This window comes from Hippoglossus stenolepis, chromosome 19 (genome assembly GCF_022539355.2).
Source record: "Hippoglossus stenolepis isolate QCI-W04-F060 chromosome 19, HSTE1.2, whole genome shotgun sequence".
NCBI classification, from domain to species: Eukaryota; Metazoa; Chordata; class Actinopteri; order Pleuronectiformes; family Pleuronectidae; genus Hippoglossus; species Hippoglossus stenolepis.
In genome coordinates this window covers 14553170-14571451 of record NC_061501.1, presented here as the reverse complement: position 1 = coordinate 14571451, position 18282 = coordinate 14553170, and the positions used below count along the sequence as shown (strand labels likewise).

At 46.2% G+C, this 18282-nt stretch overlaps 2 protein-coding genes across 8 annotated transcripts in view; one reads left to right on the top strand and one right to left on the bottom strand.

Moving 5' to 3' along the window:
- The first annotated feature begins 1495 nt into the window (after positions 1-1495).
- Positions 1496-6368, top strand: tgif1 (TGFB-induced factor homeobox 1). Its single transcript, XM_035143111.2, has 3 exons — positions 1496-1899; positions 3661-3890; positions 4661-6368. Exons 1-3 carry the CDS (start codon positions 1776-1778, stop codon positions 5342-5344), a joined length of 1038 nt encoding a protein of 345 aa, XP_034999002.1. The 5' UTR covers positions 1496-1775; the 3' UTR covers positions 5345-6368.
- Positions 6369-7887: 1519 nt separating this feature from the next.
- LOC118098480 (disks large-associated protein 1) overlaps positions 7888-18282 on the bottom strand; it is a 94805-nt gene continuing 84410 nt past the window's right edge. For 6 of the 7 annotated variants that reach the window (XM_035142320.2, XM_035142321.2, XM_035142319.2 and 3 more), the window contains 6 exons: positions 17456-17841; positions 17303-17382; positions 12974-13389; positions 11799-11890; positions 11089-11241; positions 7888-10545 (listed from right to left, as the gene is read on the bottom strand). In XM_035142320.2, the coding sequence (XP_034998211.1) occupies positions 10330-10545; positions 11089-11241; positions 11799-11890; positions 12974-13389; positions 17303-17382; positions 17456-17841 (1343 nt within the window). In that variant the 3' untranslated portion in view covers positions 7888-10329. The other variant, XM_035142326.2, reaches the window with a different exon arrangement.

Here is an 18282-nt window from a genome sequence, read left to right as displayed (position 1 = left end):
ATAGTACTCCTTTGAGATTTTATCATATTCTTTTAGAACATGGTGAAAACCCCTTGTATTGAAGGTCCTCTGAACAAGCTTGCTGTTAAGTGGCCAACTGTCGGTTGTTATCAGGGATCACCAGCAGATATTAGCTCAATATTTGCCTGTTTTATCACATGACTCACAAGGCAGGTTTACCACAGGCTGATCAGACCCGGTTGTTACACATGGATGAGAAATTTAAGCGTTATTTGTCAAATGTTAAGTTAACACAAGGTCAACGGTACAACGAAAAGTGATGGACAGGTCAGCTCAGCTATGAGAGAAATGTCATAAAAAAATATTAAATAGAGCTCAATATAAAATAAAGGTTATAACTATGTATAAAGCTAAGCACATTTCATAATAAATATTATAAGGAACTATTTCTCTTGAGAACAGCCCCAACTAAATTGGCCTTCTACAGATTAAACTGGCAATATTGCGTGTGGCCACTAGAGGGGACGCGACTCCCACAATGTTTGGTTTATTTCAACTGCAGTACCACATGTGCACACCCGGGGGCGACATTTACCTTCAGGCAAGAGAGAAACAAACGCTCGCCTGGAACAAATGCATTCAAAAAAAGAAAAGAAAGAGAGAAACGTTGCTCCAGCAGCTGTCGCAGGGTTGCGCACAGAATACAAATGAAGGCATTGATCGCTTCCTTCACCGAGCTGTTGTCTTCACAAACCTGGACTGGTGCACTAACCTCCAGCTGAGCTCCACATCCCCACAGGGTGCATAGTGTAATTCACACGTTTGTGATAGATTAGAGCCACATCGCTTAAAATAATGATGATTTAAAAACGATAAATTATAAATATAGTATCAGGAGAACGTGCTCCAGTGTGGTGCTACAGCAGAATGAGCGATGTGACAGTCAGTGTGTGCAGAGGTGCAGCCTTTGTAATAATAATAATAATAACATTGACTCCTAATCGGCAAAACACAACATTATAATGATGCATGATTTTTGAATTTGAAGCACAATAGCGTCACAGATCATATTCTACAGAGCTGGAGCATTAATGTAAAAAGCGTTGACACAAAATGCGCCAAAATGCTACGTGAAAAGAGATTAAAGCCACAAGATGCAACAATGTAGCTAATTCCTGCAAAACGTCACAGATGCATCCTGTTGCGATGTTGTTGTGATTTTTCACCGTGGTGATCATTTGTAGCTGGAGGATGTTACCACGAGGTCCGCAGTGCTCCCCGCGCGTCCACCAGCCTGTTGTTGTTGTTGTTATTGTTTATATTGTTGATATTGTGAATGCACGCGTAAACATCAAAGCGCCACAATGTAACCGTGTTGTTGTTGTTGTTGTTTGCGTTTTATTTATTCTGCAGCAGGGGCGTAGATTAGCAGCTCGGTTTCCATGTCAGTGGAACAAACCATGCTGATGTCAGAGATTTCTCCCCGCGCGGTGGGAGGATCTCTCTCTCTCTCTCTATCCCTCCCTCCCTCCCTCTCTCTCTCTCTCTCTCTCTCTCTTGTGCGTTGAGTCACGCAGCTGTCAAAGATAGCTGTCACCCACTTCCACGATCAAACACGCAGTCAATGAGGAAAAAGGCGCTTTGAGTCGCAGAGATCTCAGGTGACCCCCCACACCCACCCTCTCTCCACCACCTCCACCTCAAACAACACCTCCTTCCTCCTCAAGTCTGCAAACAGGAGAACAGAGAGCGGAGGAAACACACGGGAAAAAAAGAAAAGAAAGGAAGAAAGAAAGACAGAAGAGGAGTTTTTCATGAATACGGATTTTTTCTCGGGATACGCGCCGTGGGGAGATTTATTCGGAGACAAGAGGACAAACACGGGAGACTGTTTTCTTCTGCGCTTGAGGACAAAAGTGGACATGAAGACGAAAAAGGGTAAGAGATGCTTTTTAAGATTAAGAAAAAAGATGCTTTATAAATAGACGGATTCAGCCGTTTCCCCTCGTAAGCAAACCACGCAGTCTATTGTTTCCTTCCCCAGACGTGACAGGGGGCTTTTTTCCCTGCCATGTGCTGGCGCGATGTCAAAAGTCCACAAAGCTGCGTTTGCGTTATCGCTTCGTATTTATTCCCACGTACGTTTTTTTTGTGTGCCACTTTCTGACACCACAACACAGCGCGGCGTCGCCATGCGTGTTTTTATTCCTCCGCGTCACCGTGTAATTAGGTTAACTTTAAAGCCAACGCAAAAAAAAACACTACTTCAAATCACACCAAAGCTTCCTGATTCTTTTTATTCACTCTGAAGCTAAGAATGCGATATTTGTTTGGACATTTCGAGAGAAAAGTTGGAACAAGTTAAAGTGGAGGATTCGAATGATACATTTTCTTTGACGCTGCGTTCGAATGAAAACGATGCATTGTGTTGTTTTTTAAACATTCGAACGCACGGAGCGTTTAAACAGCGTTACAATCCAAATGTAGGCTAATGTTCATCCTGACCTCATTGTGGGAAGTTGCCTTGTTACATTCACGGACCTCGTGGTGCAGCTCACACACACACACACACACACACACACACACACAAAAGAAAACCCTCGTACAAGTTGTGCAAACTCCCCAAAACGTCACCTTCTCATGGTTTAAACTCTTATTTCTGGCTCCACCACTGAGCGGTGACATTTCAGGGGGACTTGGTTTGATGGGGAATGCGCAGTTTACGCGTAGAAACTTTAGGATTGCGCACAAAGAAGCACGCAGCCCTGGGTTCTTTTGTTTAGTCTGGAGACGCTGATTTGCAACAGGTCTCCCCTCCCCCCCTCCGCCTCTCTCCAGCCTACGTAATTACCTCATCCTGTTGGGAACTTTCTTATTCCTTTCCCACAGCTCACTGCTACAGGGGTTTGTTCATTTGATGTCCACAAAGTTTTTTAGTGTTTCTGCAGTTTCCTAATGGCGCCTGTATTAGTGCACTGCTGCTGGTTGTGTTGTTCATGGGGGAAAGAATATATATATATATATATATAATCTTCAAAAACTTGTGTTTCTTCATTTTCCAGAGGAAGATCAAATGTCTGGTGTCAGTTCAACTCCTTATTGTCTGTGACATGTAATATCATAATCAGCTGAGAACAGAATGAAGGCAAACACAAATCTGATCAAAGTTTGGGTTTTTACAAACAGTTTATTTCCCCTGAATCCGGTTTGATGATGATCAGACATGTTTTTGAAAATGTTGAATTTTTTTATTATCTGCCATGTGTCTGCTCTTCAAAACAAAACCTCCCCTCCCTCACTGGATGGTTCAGGCCGGTGTACTTCACTGTACTCTGAGCAATGCAAGGTGTGCTCGCTGTCTGTGCGGTCGACCCGGCTCGTATTTGTTGAGGCAGGTTTTATAACTGACACAGCATCAGACCAGCCTTTGTGACGTCTCGCCCTCCATCCCTCCCTCCCTCCTTCCCTCCCTCGCTCCCTCCTCCTCCTCCTCACTCCCTCCCTCGCTCCTTATATGAATCACATGGCTGAACTTGACAGCTTGCTTCTGACACATCAGCTGCCTCCCAGACAGCTTGCGTTTGGGTAAAAGCGGCTGCGGCAGATTTGCTGGGTGACTGACATACAAGATGGCACACCATCCTCCTTTTGTCCTGCTCTCACACACCCCTCCTCTTCACTCGGGCTTTGCCTGCGCAGGTTTGGTGATGCTGTCGGGGAGCGAGACGGACGACGAGGACAGCGTGGACGCCCCCCTGGACCTGTCGTCCAGCACGGGGGGCAGCGGGAAGAGGAAACGACGAGGGAATCTGCCCAAGGAGTCGGTGCAGATCCTCAGGGACTGGCTGTATGAGCACCGCTACAACGCTTACCCCTCGGAACTGGAGAAAGCCCTCCTGTCCAAGCAGACTCAACTGTCCACACTGCAGGTATGCACACAGATATTAAAGATTACCACACACCTTCACTGCCTAGAGTGTAAATAGATCACTGTAAACTCCAAAGGAAGCAAGTGTCAGATTGATTGAATCATTTCCTGCACGGATGGCAAACAAAACATGACACACCGTGAACTGAAGGTCATCCAAACCAGCTCGATGTGGCAACATTAAAGTGCATGAGACAGCGTGAGTGAGTAAACTCGCTCCCTGTGTGTTGTGGGCTTGGCTGAGGCACTCGGACAGGAATTTCCCTCCCTCCAGCCCCTTTCCATCCCAGCTGTCTGGGAACAATGCGGAGTCATTTACATAGTTAGAGCTACAAGCCTCCCTGAGCCAGTTACGACTAGCCTGCTGGACGGCAGAGAAAATAAGAAAGATGACAACGATTACAGCTATGACCAAAGAGATGAGTTTCATTGGAAGCTGTTTAAAATACAGGATTAAGAAATCCAAACTGGACGTGATGTTTAGCTTCTCCCAGTTTGAACTGTGATTATCATCTAGTGTAAACCTCAGGGGTCTGTGTTTTCATTTCTGCAGAGCTGAAATGATAAACAGGAAACGTTAAAGGTGTGAAATATGTCGTCTCTGGTGGGTGCTGGTGTTTCATTGTGGTTCCTCTATTTAGAACACAGGTGCAAACTGCACCTGGAGATAAGTGTACCAGCAGATTTTATTTTAGATTGCAAGGCAGAACGTAAGCGAGCCACGTGATGCTGCTTCTTCAATAACTCAGCATGTGTCTCTGTCTTTTCCAGGTGTGCAACTGGTTCATCAACGCTCGGCGGCGACTTCTCCCAGAGATGCTGAGGAAAGACGGCAAAGATCCCAACCAGTTTACCATATCCAGGAAAGGCAGCAAGGCCGGCGACAGCTTCTCCGACAGCTCCCAGTCCCCGAAACACAGCAGCCCCACGGCCGCTATGGACGAGAGCTACGACAAACGCGTTCTCCACCCCTCCAGCTTCGAACAGGCCATGCCCGGCGTCCTGAGGAAGGCGGCGTCCCCCTCCATCCCCTCTCCCACCTCCTCGTCCCCCTCTCCGGGGCTCGTGCCCACCCGCCCCTCTGTCATCTGTCACACCACTGTCAGCGCGGCGATGCAGGCGAGCCCGACGAGCCCGACGAGCCCGACGGCCTCCCAGCCCTCTGTGCCCGGAATGAACTGCGACAGGGCGGCGGAGCTTTTGCAGACTGCGCAGGCGCTGCTCAGGTGCCAGGATGAGGGGCTGGGCAGCCAGCCACTCACCACCACCACCACCACCATCCTCAGCAGCAGCGGCATGGAGGGCAACCTGAGCCCCCGCAGCGGGCTCTTCAACACCCCACCCCCCACCCCTCCAGACCTCACACAAGACTTCAGCGGCTTCCAGCTCCTGGTGGACGTGGCCCTGAAACGGGCCGCAGAGATGGAGCTGCAAGCCAAACAGCTGGTCTCCTAAAGGGAGAGGGTGACAGAAGAGGAAGAGTGACGAAGAAGAGGAGGCGACGGAGACTGACTTTTGTGTCTCGACTATGGAACTCCTCCGAGTCCAAGTGACTTGTCTGCACGCAACACAGAACAAATCCACATGAAAGCCTGATCATTTCTATTTTTGGTATACCAATCAAATTGATGAGGATTGTTTTTTTTATTGAAAAAGAAACAAACTGTATTGAGGTGCCTTGGCTGTACGTCGTTTATTCATTTCATATACATGCGTGTGTATCTACATGTGTATCTTATTTGCACACAGGGACCAAAAATGTTAGCAGAGAAAAAGCTGCCTGTCTTATGTCTTTCCATGATACTGTATATCATCGTAGAGAGCGCAGAAAGAGCTATAGAATCACGACCCCCTCCTCGTTTCACGGACCAATCGGACGGATTGGTCGCATCCACACACGTTTTCTTTGACTGTTTTCACATTTCAGAGATCAGTTCGCGATTGGTCTGCCTCATTCGTTTGCACACTAAAGGCAGAGGACGGTCATCTCAGTGTCTTAAACATACTTTTGCTCTTGGCATCTAGGACAAACGTATTCACTACTGTAGTAAATGTTATGTGTTTTCATGAGTATAGTTTTGATTTTGTAATTTTTACTTTTAGCTATTTTTAAAAGGAAAAAAAGACTTCAATGCTTTTTTTTTTTTTTACTCTTTATTTCCACCGAGGGATGTTTCAGATGACCAATGTAGCAGGTTCTTAGTCTGAGCCTTCATCCCATCACTCAGCGAAAAACGACGGCCAGTGGACTGATGAATTTAAAACACTACAGATGTCTTTTCTGCATTTGCTGTTTGACAAACGGACAAAGGCAGCATCTTTTTTGAAATCACCAAAAACAACCATTTTCATGTATAATAGGACCATTTGTATAGTTAATGTGACACGATGCCCAATGATGTGATTTCTTTTCATACTGTGCAATGTTTGTGGCAAATAGGGGTCACATGGGATTCAAATAAAGTTTTGTTTTTCTACATCTCAGAATCGGATCTTTTTCTTTTTTTTTTTTTGTAACCTCACAGCGGATCACTGAAATCTGACACACATCCATACAAGCTGAATTCCTATAAATCCTGTCAAACTTTGTGAAGATCCCAGATTTATCCCTCGAGGATCAGAAGCAGGATGGAAATAGGCTGGCGTTCGTGTCTTTCCACGGGCCACCGCTACAGGCATTCAGAGGCATTCCTGTGTGCGAGAGGTTTACAACAGCTCCCTCCAATTAGCATAATCCTGCATAAATTAACACGGGCAAACAGCAGACGTCAACGGTTTCTTGCCAACAGGGTTGTGTGCGCCTGCGTCTCAGTGGAGTCGATGGAAGGCCGCTCAGAACTGAGCGAGCTGCTTCGTTCTAGTGGAAGACGGCTGTTCCCTTCTGGTCCCAAAGCTTCTCTGCAGATCTCCATATGATGCGTTGTGTGTATTTGCTGAGGCAGCAGCAGAAATTGTTATTAATTCCATTAAAATATGACAGTACACACAGTTTAGAAGTACTGTAATTAAGTACAAGTATTTGAGGATGTTCATTTGATGCCACTGATACATTTTTAGGAAATATTGTACATTTTACTCTAATATATTTATTCTAAATTAAAACTAAGTTGTATTATTACAGATTCAATAATTAGTATATAAAATACATGCACCAGCACCTTCTTGACCAATCACAGCAGTCAAGTGAATAACTTTAAAGATAGACAGATGTACTTTATTGATCCCAAACTGGCTAATTCCTGAAAAGCATTCTCAATAATAACAAACGGGTGGATTTTGGACGTTTTTATTGATGTTTTTGTCAATAAAACATTTGTATATGTCATTTTTTAAGAATGTTTAGTTTAGTTTACTTCTACTCTAATATATTCAAATTGTGGTTTCTACGAAAGCAGAGCTGTGAGTACTTCTTCCTCCACTGGTGGGAACAGTTGGTTTTTAACTTTCAGAGGCTGGAGCATTGCCCCTGCTGGTCACCACCAAATGTTTAGAATGCATTTTGAGTTTTCCACCTTTTGTCAGATGTTGCCCGTCTAAAGTGACGAGTCATGTGGTGGCGGGGGTCAGGTCCAATCAGGAGGATGTAATCACCCATAAGGTTTAAACAGACCTCCAGGCGCACAGTGGGCAGTTGCAGCCCACCATGGTAGACCATGCGCAGGATGAACGGACTATAAGGCCTGAACCAGGGTCAGGCCTTATACAAAGCTGAAACCCCCCCTACCCCCCTTTTTTCACCCACCCCTAAACTCTGTCCGCTGAGGTCAGTGTGCCTCCCCTCAGCATGACTGATGTGTGAATGACAAATCACCAGGAGCTGCGTGTACAGGAGCGTTGAGGCTAAACCGAGGCCAAAAGTGCCGTCTAATTATGGGGAGCCGCCCCTGCGGAAGGGAAATGCCCTTAAAAACACACCACGCCGGCCTTGTAATCGGTTTAATTATATTCCAATTGAAAACACATGTGGAGGCAGGAAAGAAACCAACACAACAAAATTATGGCAATGATATATATATATATGTTTTAATGCTGATAAGAGCTCATACACGTGCCATAACATCAACAGTGTAATAACATTAATTACAAAATGTATATCTGCTTAATATGTCATTTGATTGGGTTCTTTTTTTAGCTTACATTTACATAGGGAAACATTCATGTATGTACAAATGTTTATTTGAATGTTTTTCCTCTTTATTATAACTACATCACAAGCTCCAGGGTTGCCAGGTTTGCTGGAGTGTCTTTAGAGTTTAGCCACAATCCAACATTCTGGTTTCTAACTCCCCTGCTATACCAGGAGCATTATATTGATATGTTAATATAATAAAACATAAATAAGAAATGAAATCATTTGACAGTTTAATTCAAATACAAGTTCCAAAGTAAAAAAAAAAGAAGAAAAATCTTCATCTACATTATATGGCATTCAAGTTTGAACTATTACTTTTATGCACCCTCTCTAAAATTGACCAGGTAAAGGAAATACAAATCCAACTGTACGTTTACTTCATCACTCGAGTTCCTTCACAAACAAATCAATGAAATCTTCAGGCTGCGTTCAATAGGGACAAATAGCAGGGATATATCCTTTATCTATAATTATCCAATGGCACGAAACTCTGTCAGATCAATACAGGCTGACACCCCAAAGTCCTGCTATAGTCTGTCGTCGGAACATTTGTGTGATTCAGGATTGTCTCCGTGTTCGAGCAGCGGACAGAAATACCTTGTTATGCTGAAGTAAGCAGGGCCCAGGTGTTCAAAAAACATGGCGTGGAGACTATTTCCTTTATTTAAGAACGTGGCCTGTCTTCAGGGTGGGGGGTTATGTACAGTAAGAGAAAAAAAGCCATGGGTCACATACAGTCACATGAGGTCAGTCGCACGCGCTCCTATCCTCAGTCTCACACAGTCTCACATACACAACACACATGCACACTCACTCCTTCCCCTGAGACTGCTGTTGTGCTCAACTATCATATTAGAAATTAAGGCTGATCACTGAAACAGAAATCAAAATAAAAAAGGTGCCTGTCATGCTAAACACACAGAAAACATAAACACAGTAGAAGGGCCTTGTTGTCAGTGCATAATCATAATCACAATGTCAAGAAACAGTCATTGTTCTTCTAATCAATAAATTAAACATGAATACAAAATATTATAAATTGGTTTTTCTTTTGTATATGACCTCGAAATAATTGCTTCATTTGGAGGCAGAGATAGTGCACACACAGTGAGGAGGAAATAGTCCCTTTTCAGTCCTTCAGTCTCAAATACTGTCCATAAATCTCTCTTGTTTAAAAACGACATAGTAAAATATAGTACAACTACCAGTATTGTACCAAATATCAGTATTTTTAGCTTCCGCAACACCGAGGAGCTCGAATGCAACGTGAGAAACGAGTAAACCTGTAAAAAAAAAAAAAGGACATAAATATCAGTTACCTTGTGTCGGCATGCAAGTCAGGTCGTTATACGCTATGTCCTTTATACAAACGTGTTGCTCAGTTTAAAATGAGACAGGACGGATGGTCTGTTTACAGGTCGTCGATGCTGCTACCTTATCGGTCACAACCCCAGAAAAGTAGGAAGCACTTTTTTTTAAATGAAGTTCTGAATCAGAAACGGACGCACGCAGACTCTGTGTCTCGCTCGAAAAAACACTGATTAGGTTTTGTGGTGTTTTTAAAACAGTGAAATGCAGAGCTTCAAAATCCGCTCCCTCGCCTCACCTGGAGGGGGAAAACACGACTTGACCCTTGACCTTTCCTACCGGGTCGACCTCCTGACACCGGAAAGACCCATTTTCAGACACATGGTGAACTGTGTCACTATAATTGCCTTGTCAGCTCTTTTCAACAATGTTCTGCTCTGATGTTTACCCTCATTATACAAAACAAATCTATATTTTCAGAATCAGAATCATGGGATTTTGTAAAAAAAAGAATAAAATCAACTTAATAAATATATAAAATATGAGTTCATAGGTCTGTTCTCTCTTGTGTGTGTTTGCGTGTGTGTTTACAAACACACACACTCCTCGTGCACGTGCATGCTTCCTCCACGTTTCCCTGTAACACATATTGACGTGAAGCATTTCTGCTGTGCTACACCTGGCTTACTTATGTAACATCAGGTCACTTTGAAAAAAAAAGGGATCCATAAAGAGATTTCTTTGGGAGTGAAGGGCTCGGGCGGAGGTACAGGAGGAAAGAGGGAGTGCTACATCAAGGCTGGGAGGAGGAAACGAGGACGGGGAGCAGATCAATAAATAAATAAATATTGTAAATGTACATTTGCCTCCATCCTGACTGACGCCCCCCACAGTGATCTGGGAAGTCCGCAAATAATAGGATTATGTAACGTTAGCACCCTAGCCTTACCATTCAGTGCTATTGTGTGTGTGGGACAGTGTGTCTGTGTGTGTGTTTGTCTCATAGTCTGGTCTGAGCCTCTGGGATATAAATCTCGATACTGTCTGCGCTCTCGGTGGCGGAGCTCTGCCGAACCGACGCAGCACGTTTGGCAGCTAGCAGGCGTTTGCGAGCCTCCAGACGCTGGCGCTCATTGCTCTCCAGCGAGCGGTCCCTAGCCAGGGGAGGGTGGCCCTTCTGGGGCTTCTTTGGCACGGGAGGGGGCATCCTTCTCTCCTGGACAGGAATGACAAATAGTCTTAATGACAGACTACTACACGCAACACAGTAAGGAGCAACACAACTGCAGCCAGTTGGCGTATGGGTTAGAAAGAGCACTGGAGCTGCCTGCGGCGTTATGGCGGAGCATGCATTTGTTTGAATGAGGTTATGGTTCACAGTGGCAGCCATTTGTGTGGGGTAAGAGAGCGTGGTGGAGGCCATTGCGTGAGGTAAAAGCGGCCATTGGAGAAGGACAGGCCCCAACGGTGCATGGCAGGTAGAGAAGCTTCTCAAAAGCAGCTCACTGTCGGCAACAAGACAAAACAAAACACACAAACACAGGTGGTGACGTCAGGCAGGCAACATGACAGTACACAACACACATGTGCATGTTACAACAAAGCTTCACTGTGAATCACTGGGACTCGCAGTAACAGTAAAGCAGCAGATAACATGCAGGTTAGTGAAGCCATTCAAAAAGCAAAACTAAGAGTAGGTGACTTTCATCATTTAAAATGGAGGTTTAATGGATCTGGTATTCGCCATGTGTGTCCACACCTGGATTTCCGGGGGCGACAGAGGTTTCCAGTTGTTGGCTTTGAGTTGGTGGAGCTCGTCAAACTTCAGGCTGATGTTCTCGATTGACAGCTGGAGCATGTCCCAGAAACCGGCCAGGTCCTGGGAGATGGGCCGCTGGTGTGAGTTCGGGTTCTGATAGAAAGCAATTGAACAAATACACACACGTACACAAGTTGTTCAATTATGTATCACACATTTTTGGAGCAGTACTGTTGCTGTGTAATAATTCAGTTTGACAGCAGAATCGGCTTTAAACTAAGTGAAATGCACACAAAGTTATTGAGAATTCAAATGGCACAACCTTATTTATTAATAAATCAGGCACCATATTCTAAATTTGGAAACTAGGCTCGTATCCAGAACATTATGCAACACGTGTGATATTTTGACAAGAAAATAGAAGAATAAACATCTGCAGAAAAAGGTTTTATGCTGCTTCAACACAAACAGTATAAAAAATCCCTGTTTCTCAGGCTCTAGTTTTCACACTGCAAGGTTTATTTTTGTATGTCAGAGACAGTAGGGGTGAGCAGAAGCACACTCCACACTAGATGCATAGTAAATGAGCACTGGCCTGTCCTGTCAGGATGATTTGTGCAGGATGATGTCAGTGTTGGTGGTGGTGGTGGTGGTGGGGGGGGCTGGGGCTGGGGCTGGGACGAGCATACAGAGGATGAGGTGACACATACCAGATTCTCCTCACACAGCTCCCGGAACTGCTGGAACTTCTGGGACATCAGGAGCTGGGCACTCCCCACTGCACTGCGGATCTTCCCCAGGACTGCAGAAAGACGCAGACACACATGCATGCACGCACACACACACACACACACACACACACACACACACACACACACAAACGCACACACAGAATTCACAATGCAATTACTCACAGAACCGCATACTGCAGGCATGTTGCACCGCTAACAGAGAGGGTGCATTAGTAATGCAACAGAGACTGGTGTGCTAGAATCCTCTTTCATACATGGGACTCATTAAGGGAAGGCAAATAATTACTGAAATACATCTTTGCTGCTAAAAGTATCTTTTAAGAACCTAATGTTTTATTTCTATCACGACAGCAGCTTGGCAGACTGATATATGAGAGAAAACAAGGCAGTGCTGCAGAACCTGACTCCGCCAGTCAGTCTTATTGACTCATATCCCTATGAGAGGAACTGTCAATGCATGCATTAGTCAACATGAAGAGAATGGGATCAGAAAAAGAGAGGGGGAGTAATGAATCTGCACTACAGACACAACCCCTAAGGAGGTGTGTGGGGGTGTGTGTGTGTGTGTGTCTGTGGTAGCCTGAGATCTGGGAAAACATAACCTTGAGACAGCCTGCCTGCTCTGCACGTTCTGTGAGAGAATATCTTGCCTGGAACCATAACAACACACTGGCTGCATACGTAATGACATTTTCAGTAAGACATGAAATCAGCTGTGCGGTAAGGACAGGTACAAATGCACTGCCTGCTGCCCGAGGCCTGTTCGCTCCATCTGGTATGTGCATGTTAGTAAAACATATTTAGACCTGTGCATACAGACATGTGCTGCTGCTGCTGTGTGTGTGTGTGTGTGTTGCATTAAAATCCAATTGCTGCCTGTAAGGAGCACTGAGAGAAACCCCTTCACTGTGTGTGTGTGTGAGATCATTATATGTATCTAGAGGCCAGCAGCGGCCTTTTGATAAGTATGCCCGGTATGTCTGTGGAGGCCAGAGGGCTTGAGGCAGGAACAAGAGGCTATTGTGGTCCAGAGGAGAGGAGAGGAGAGAATAGACCTAATATCAGTGCACAACAGACTTTCTTGTCTTCCTATCTTCAATATCTTGGGATTTAAATCCTATGATCCAACTCACTCTCATCAGACAGCTCATTCTCCATCTCGTCCTGCTCCATCTGTCGACACCAGCCCTCCATGCGCTCCGTCTCCGCATGCAGCAGCTTGAGGAACCAGCGGCCGTCACGGGGGCACACCAATCGGCCGACGGCCTCCAAAACGTCCGCCTCCGGCTCGGCCACGCTGTCCATCCAGGGGTCCGGAGGGGGCAGGATAGACGGGTCGAACCCCACATCCCCGTAGTCGTCTCCGGCGCAGGCGTGGTAGTGGTTGCCCGAGCCTTGGATGCTGACGGTGGAGCCGGCATTGTCGCGGGAGTGCTGGCGCGGCATGGTGGCACAGTGACGAGGCGGCAGCTCTGGGGCGTCGTTGGGGTCGTCGAGGTCGGCCTGCACGGCCGTGGTTACGCTGTTGGACCGGGTCATCCTGCGGTAACTGGGAGAGGAGGCAAGAAGAACAAAGATGTTTTGTTATGCTGATTTTATGCAGTGAATGATCACACATACTCATATTGTGTGGTAATAACAGATCTTTCCTTTTCGCAGTAATTGTGTTTGCACACTTTTCTTGGTGGTGCACCCAGTGTGAAAAATTGAAATGATCACTGCGATCTCCTCACTGATAGTGATGAGAACCTTTTGTAGTGTGGAGCGGCCTTTCAGCGCGTGTGTTTTGTCACCTGGCTCATTCAGGAGCAGCAGAGTGTGCAGTGGTCCACAAACTCTGCTTTGTAAGCACACAAACACACACATGTACACACACCTGGGAACCTTCCCTCCAGCTTGGTGTGCCATGTTGCATTTGGCCCAGAGGCAGTGTGACACTGCTGGGGCAGCGTTTGCCAGGTCCCTCCAAAACACACACACACGCTTGCTCTCATGTGCAGAGATTAAATCAACACACACACATTTGGCTCCGTCCCCCTGTAATGAATGGGTCGCCAGAGGGATGCGGGAACTGGTATGGAAGGGGGGTGGGCTAGCTTCACAGCGATTGGACGAACCTGAAATGTCTAATCAGAGCCAGATTTCAACTCAAAGTGGTGAAAACACATCATTTATTAATAACTACAAAAATGAACCAGAGCACCGCTGACTCAGATAAAACACTGAAAACGTTGCAGCAAAAATAAGAGCGGGGAAGCACAGCAGCTACAAAGATGCACATTTAAACTCAGCACGCAAGACCTCATGCAAACTATAAAAATTCTAGTGCACCAAGCATGCAGTATCCTCCGATTAGCCAAGTCTGGGTTTACGTTACAACATCTGACTCTCTGTTTGCAACAGGCTGCAAATTAGTGAGAAGAAACAACTTTTCCATGCCAGAAAATGACCCATTAGCTGCACCGACAAACATGCTGACTATCCTGAGGTTGACCTGCCTGCAGCGTGACACACACACAAATGATCACAGCCCCAGCACGCCTGCTTCAGCCCATCTCCGGACGCACGCTCTTCCTCGCCGCTGCCCATTCATCTCTAACCTCCCTTTTTTCTCATTCATCTCCCCTCTTCCGTGAACACAAGAAGAAAAAAGGAGAGAGAGAGAGAGAGAGAGAGAGAAAGAACAAGGGAGTGGCTTCGGGGAGATCAAACAGAGTGTGTGTATGCTTTATGTGTACGTGCCGGCAGCCCGCAAGTGTGTGTGTGTGTGTGAAGAGCAGTTAAAGAGTAACTCCTTCGAGCAGGTGTTCAGTTCTAATGACCTCAGCCTGCTTTCTATCAGCCCGCTAACAACTTCCTGCAGGGGCAGAGACGGGCAAGGCCAAACACAGCCCAGACAGAAAGACAGACATATCAAAAGGCACGAGGCGAGAGAACAAGGAAGGGCTTTCGAGAGCAAAGTCAATGTGAGGGGAGAAAAGAAACTGAAATATGAGGAAGGAATGCAGGAGCAGGGGGGAAATGAAGCAAGTCAAAAATGCCCAAAGTCCATGTTCTGATTATGTTCATGTGGAGAACATTTGTAGAGAACAGTTGTAGAGTCTTGTATGCTGAGTATGTCAGAGGGCCACTTTAGATCCATGTCTTTAGTCTACATCTGCTTTCAGACTTGTATTGGACTTTCATTTTCATGAACATGTCCGTACGGGCTGTATGTGAGAACGCAAAAGTAAGAGTCAGTTGCTGTCTGGAAGAAACTGGAAAGATTATAAATTTCTCGGGATTAAAAAGAGGAGCCAGACACATACGAGACGCCATTGAAGATGTCCAACTTGGAAAGACAATAAGATTAGAGAGCTTTTGGTGATAAGGCCCGACGCCTGTGTCAATGTGCTGTAAACAAAAACACATAATTTCCGCAGCTGATTTTATACGTCATGTCCTTCCTCCTGCATGATCTGCCCAGGTGCCAACTCCCACCTGAAGGTTCTGGAAATGTTCCTGTTCTCTGACAATCTCCTGCTGCGTAATTCATATGTGAAAGACAAACTCCAGGGTTTATGTTTGCTCAAGTCTCCTGTACCTTTCCTCTCATCTGCAGAAAACCCCAAAACAAAAGAATACCGAAGCATCTACGACCAAAAACAACCTGATAGCTTATTTGAATGGAGAAGGAAAGGCCAACTAGGTAAAAGTACTTTGAATGACCGAAAACACAAAATGTTTAAAAGTTGCACATGCACCCCCGAGGCTTCCTGTTCATTTGTCTTATGCCAGTAATGACGATGCCTCAGTTGACAGTGAGGTCGAGAATGTCCTTGAAGTTCAGTTTTCAAGATGGTCGTGCATATGGTTTAGTCACTATTGGACCATGAGCAATGTCCCTGTGACTGCAAAGACATCTGGTGACCACCAAGCTCAGACCCTAAACTAGCAGGTCCCTAAAAAAACAAGAATTTAAACATCACATTTTTAAGTTTTTTCTCACAATTTCAAAAATGTGTTAAAGTTCACTATTATATACAAAGAAAACATCACATAGAAAAATCTGATTGACATATTATTAGAGCGAGCGTGTGTAGCTCGTGTACAGATCTGCACTGAAAACACGTCTGTGTAAAGACAAGCATGTTTGTTGTGTTCGTCGCTTTTACAGCTCTCCTCCACTCCTACAGTTAATCCTTGTTCAAACAGCAAGGCGAGGTTATGACCTGAGAATGGTGCTTATAAACACACACACACACACACACACACACACAGGCACGCACACGCACGCACACACACACACACACACAGACACACACACACACAAGTCAGTTTGAGCTCTGAAGCGAGGCCGTAGGAGTTTGGCACTGTCACTGTCTGGAAATGTAATGAAGGGCCAGCATGCCTGGACCTCCCAGGTACACACACACACACATACACACACACACACACACACAAACACACACATGCGCATATGCACACACACACCAGCAAGTAAACAATCAAACGTGCACCAACAAAAACACCGTCCTGCCTACTACACCAAACATGAACCAGAGTAATGCACCGGCTTCATTGCTGCATAACATCCAGGCCTCAGCAGACTAGAAAGTGTCTGGATGAGTTAATATTTTTCTTGGCAGCCACAGGAACTCAGTGCTTGGTCAGTCAGCTGAGACCTCCCCTTTCAGAAAGCCCCTCACATTCCCTGACACTGTGTGAGTCTGTGTGTCTGATGTGCTGCACTCCGGCCTCGCTCCCTGACCTTTGATTAAAGGTGATGCCTCTCTGAATTCCTGTGGCTACGGCGTGGAAACCTGTACCGGGACTGAATTTGTCAACTTCCTTCACCAAACATGAGGTCATTGTTTTGACAGGGGTGAACGAAAAACAGACAAAGGAGCCATAAATGCCTGCGTGTCCCAGCAGAGGCCTTGATGCGTCTGGGGCGATGGGAGCTAATGAAACGATCGTGCACACTGGGCTGCTTCTTCTCAGGCCGGGGCCATGTTGCAGAGTGAGGGGCTGGAGCTGACAGCACAGCAGTCTCTCTCTCAGTCTTCTGAACTAAACAAACCCAATAAAACTCCCTCCCCTTCTCTCTCTGCCTCCCTCCCACACATGCACAAACACACACAACCTCAAAGTAGCCTGACTCACAATGACTGCAGCAACAGATGGCTGTCAACTCACCCCCTCCACCTTCCCAGTCCCCTGCACCACATCCTCTGGCCCAGCTGTCACTTGGGGCCCCCCTGGCTGAGGGGGTTCTGACGCCAACCTCCCCCTGAACTGGGGACAGCTGCTGCGGGAAGCCAGCGCAGGGGGGCGAAAGCTTGCGCCGCACACTACAAACCCCTCTCTGTCTCCATAATTCCTCTTCCTGTTCGTGCTATCGCTGCCTCTTCCCTCCCATTAGACTTATCCAGTTCCACTAACACAACCTCCTACTCGTTCTCTCTTTCCTCTCTACTCACCATCGCTCGTCCTCCACCTGAATTCCTATCGACTGGAATTTAGACTGCTCCTCTGAGGGCCCCTCTTCCTCTGGGTCCACCTAGGAGAACAAGAGAAACTGTCAAAAAACAGAGACTTTTATTTTGAAACTTCAAATGGGCGCATCCACAAACCTGGATCCCTATGGAGAGGCACTTGCGGAGCGCTTCCCTCTGAGCCTTGCTGTCTGTGGAGACGTGTGCTACGGCGGAGGTGGTGGCAGTGGCGGTGATGGTGATGGTGCTGTTGGTGACGTGCTGGCTGGCGGGGCCGTGCACCTGAGCGTTAGCCGCCTCTATGGCGGCCGTCAGGGCCTTCATGCTGTCGATGCTCTCCGTGGAATTGGACAGGCCCGGCTGGGAGCTGATGCCCGTCCGCTGGCCCGAGCCCCCGTCCATGTAAGCGTCCTGCGCAGACTCCGTGCTGCTTTGGGCCGTGATGGATATGAAGGGTTTGGACGGGGTGGTGCGTGGAGGGACCGGGGGAGGCGTCTTCTTGTAGGTGGTGATGCATGATGACACTGCAGGAGAAAGAGAGATAACGGATTATTACACAACAACAAATACAACTTCAAAATCTCAATCCCAAAAAGGCTTCACTGACTTTGCACATGAAGCTGGATTCACACATATGAGGCCTGAGAAAACAGTTGTTGGTCTTTTGAAACCCTGACTCAGATGATGTGATGATAGTAGGATTATCTTGCCTTCAGCTTCAGATTTAAACACTTTAACAAACAAACTACATTAAACTGAATGTTTTAAAGTTTGAAAGAAGCGGGAAAAGTTGGTATTTAGAAAAGGAGAGGGTTTGAAAGAAAGGTACAACTGAGGTGCTTTATGGGAGATGAAGTGCTTTTGCATACTATAGCCTTAACCTGCTACTTCGAATTACACACGAATCGTAAACATTTTACTTTTGTGGGGTCGACCACGAGACACTTGTCCTGTCAATAAAGGCA

Coding starts and splice junctions, on each gene's coding strand:
- tgif1 (XM_035143111.2), top strand. CDS start 1,776: ATGAATACGGATTTTTTCTCGGGATACGCGCCGTGGGGAGATTTATTC. Junction 1,900..3,660: donor GGACATGAAGACGAAAAAGG/GTAAGAGATGCT, acceptor TTGCCTGCGCAG/GTTTGGTGATGCTGTCGGGG. Junction 3,891..4,660: donor CTCAACTGTCCACACTGCAG/GTATGCACACAG, acceptor TGTCTTTTCCAG/GTGTGCAACTGGTTCATCAA.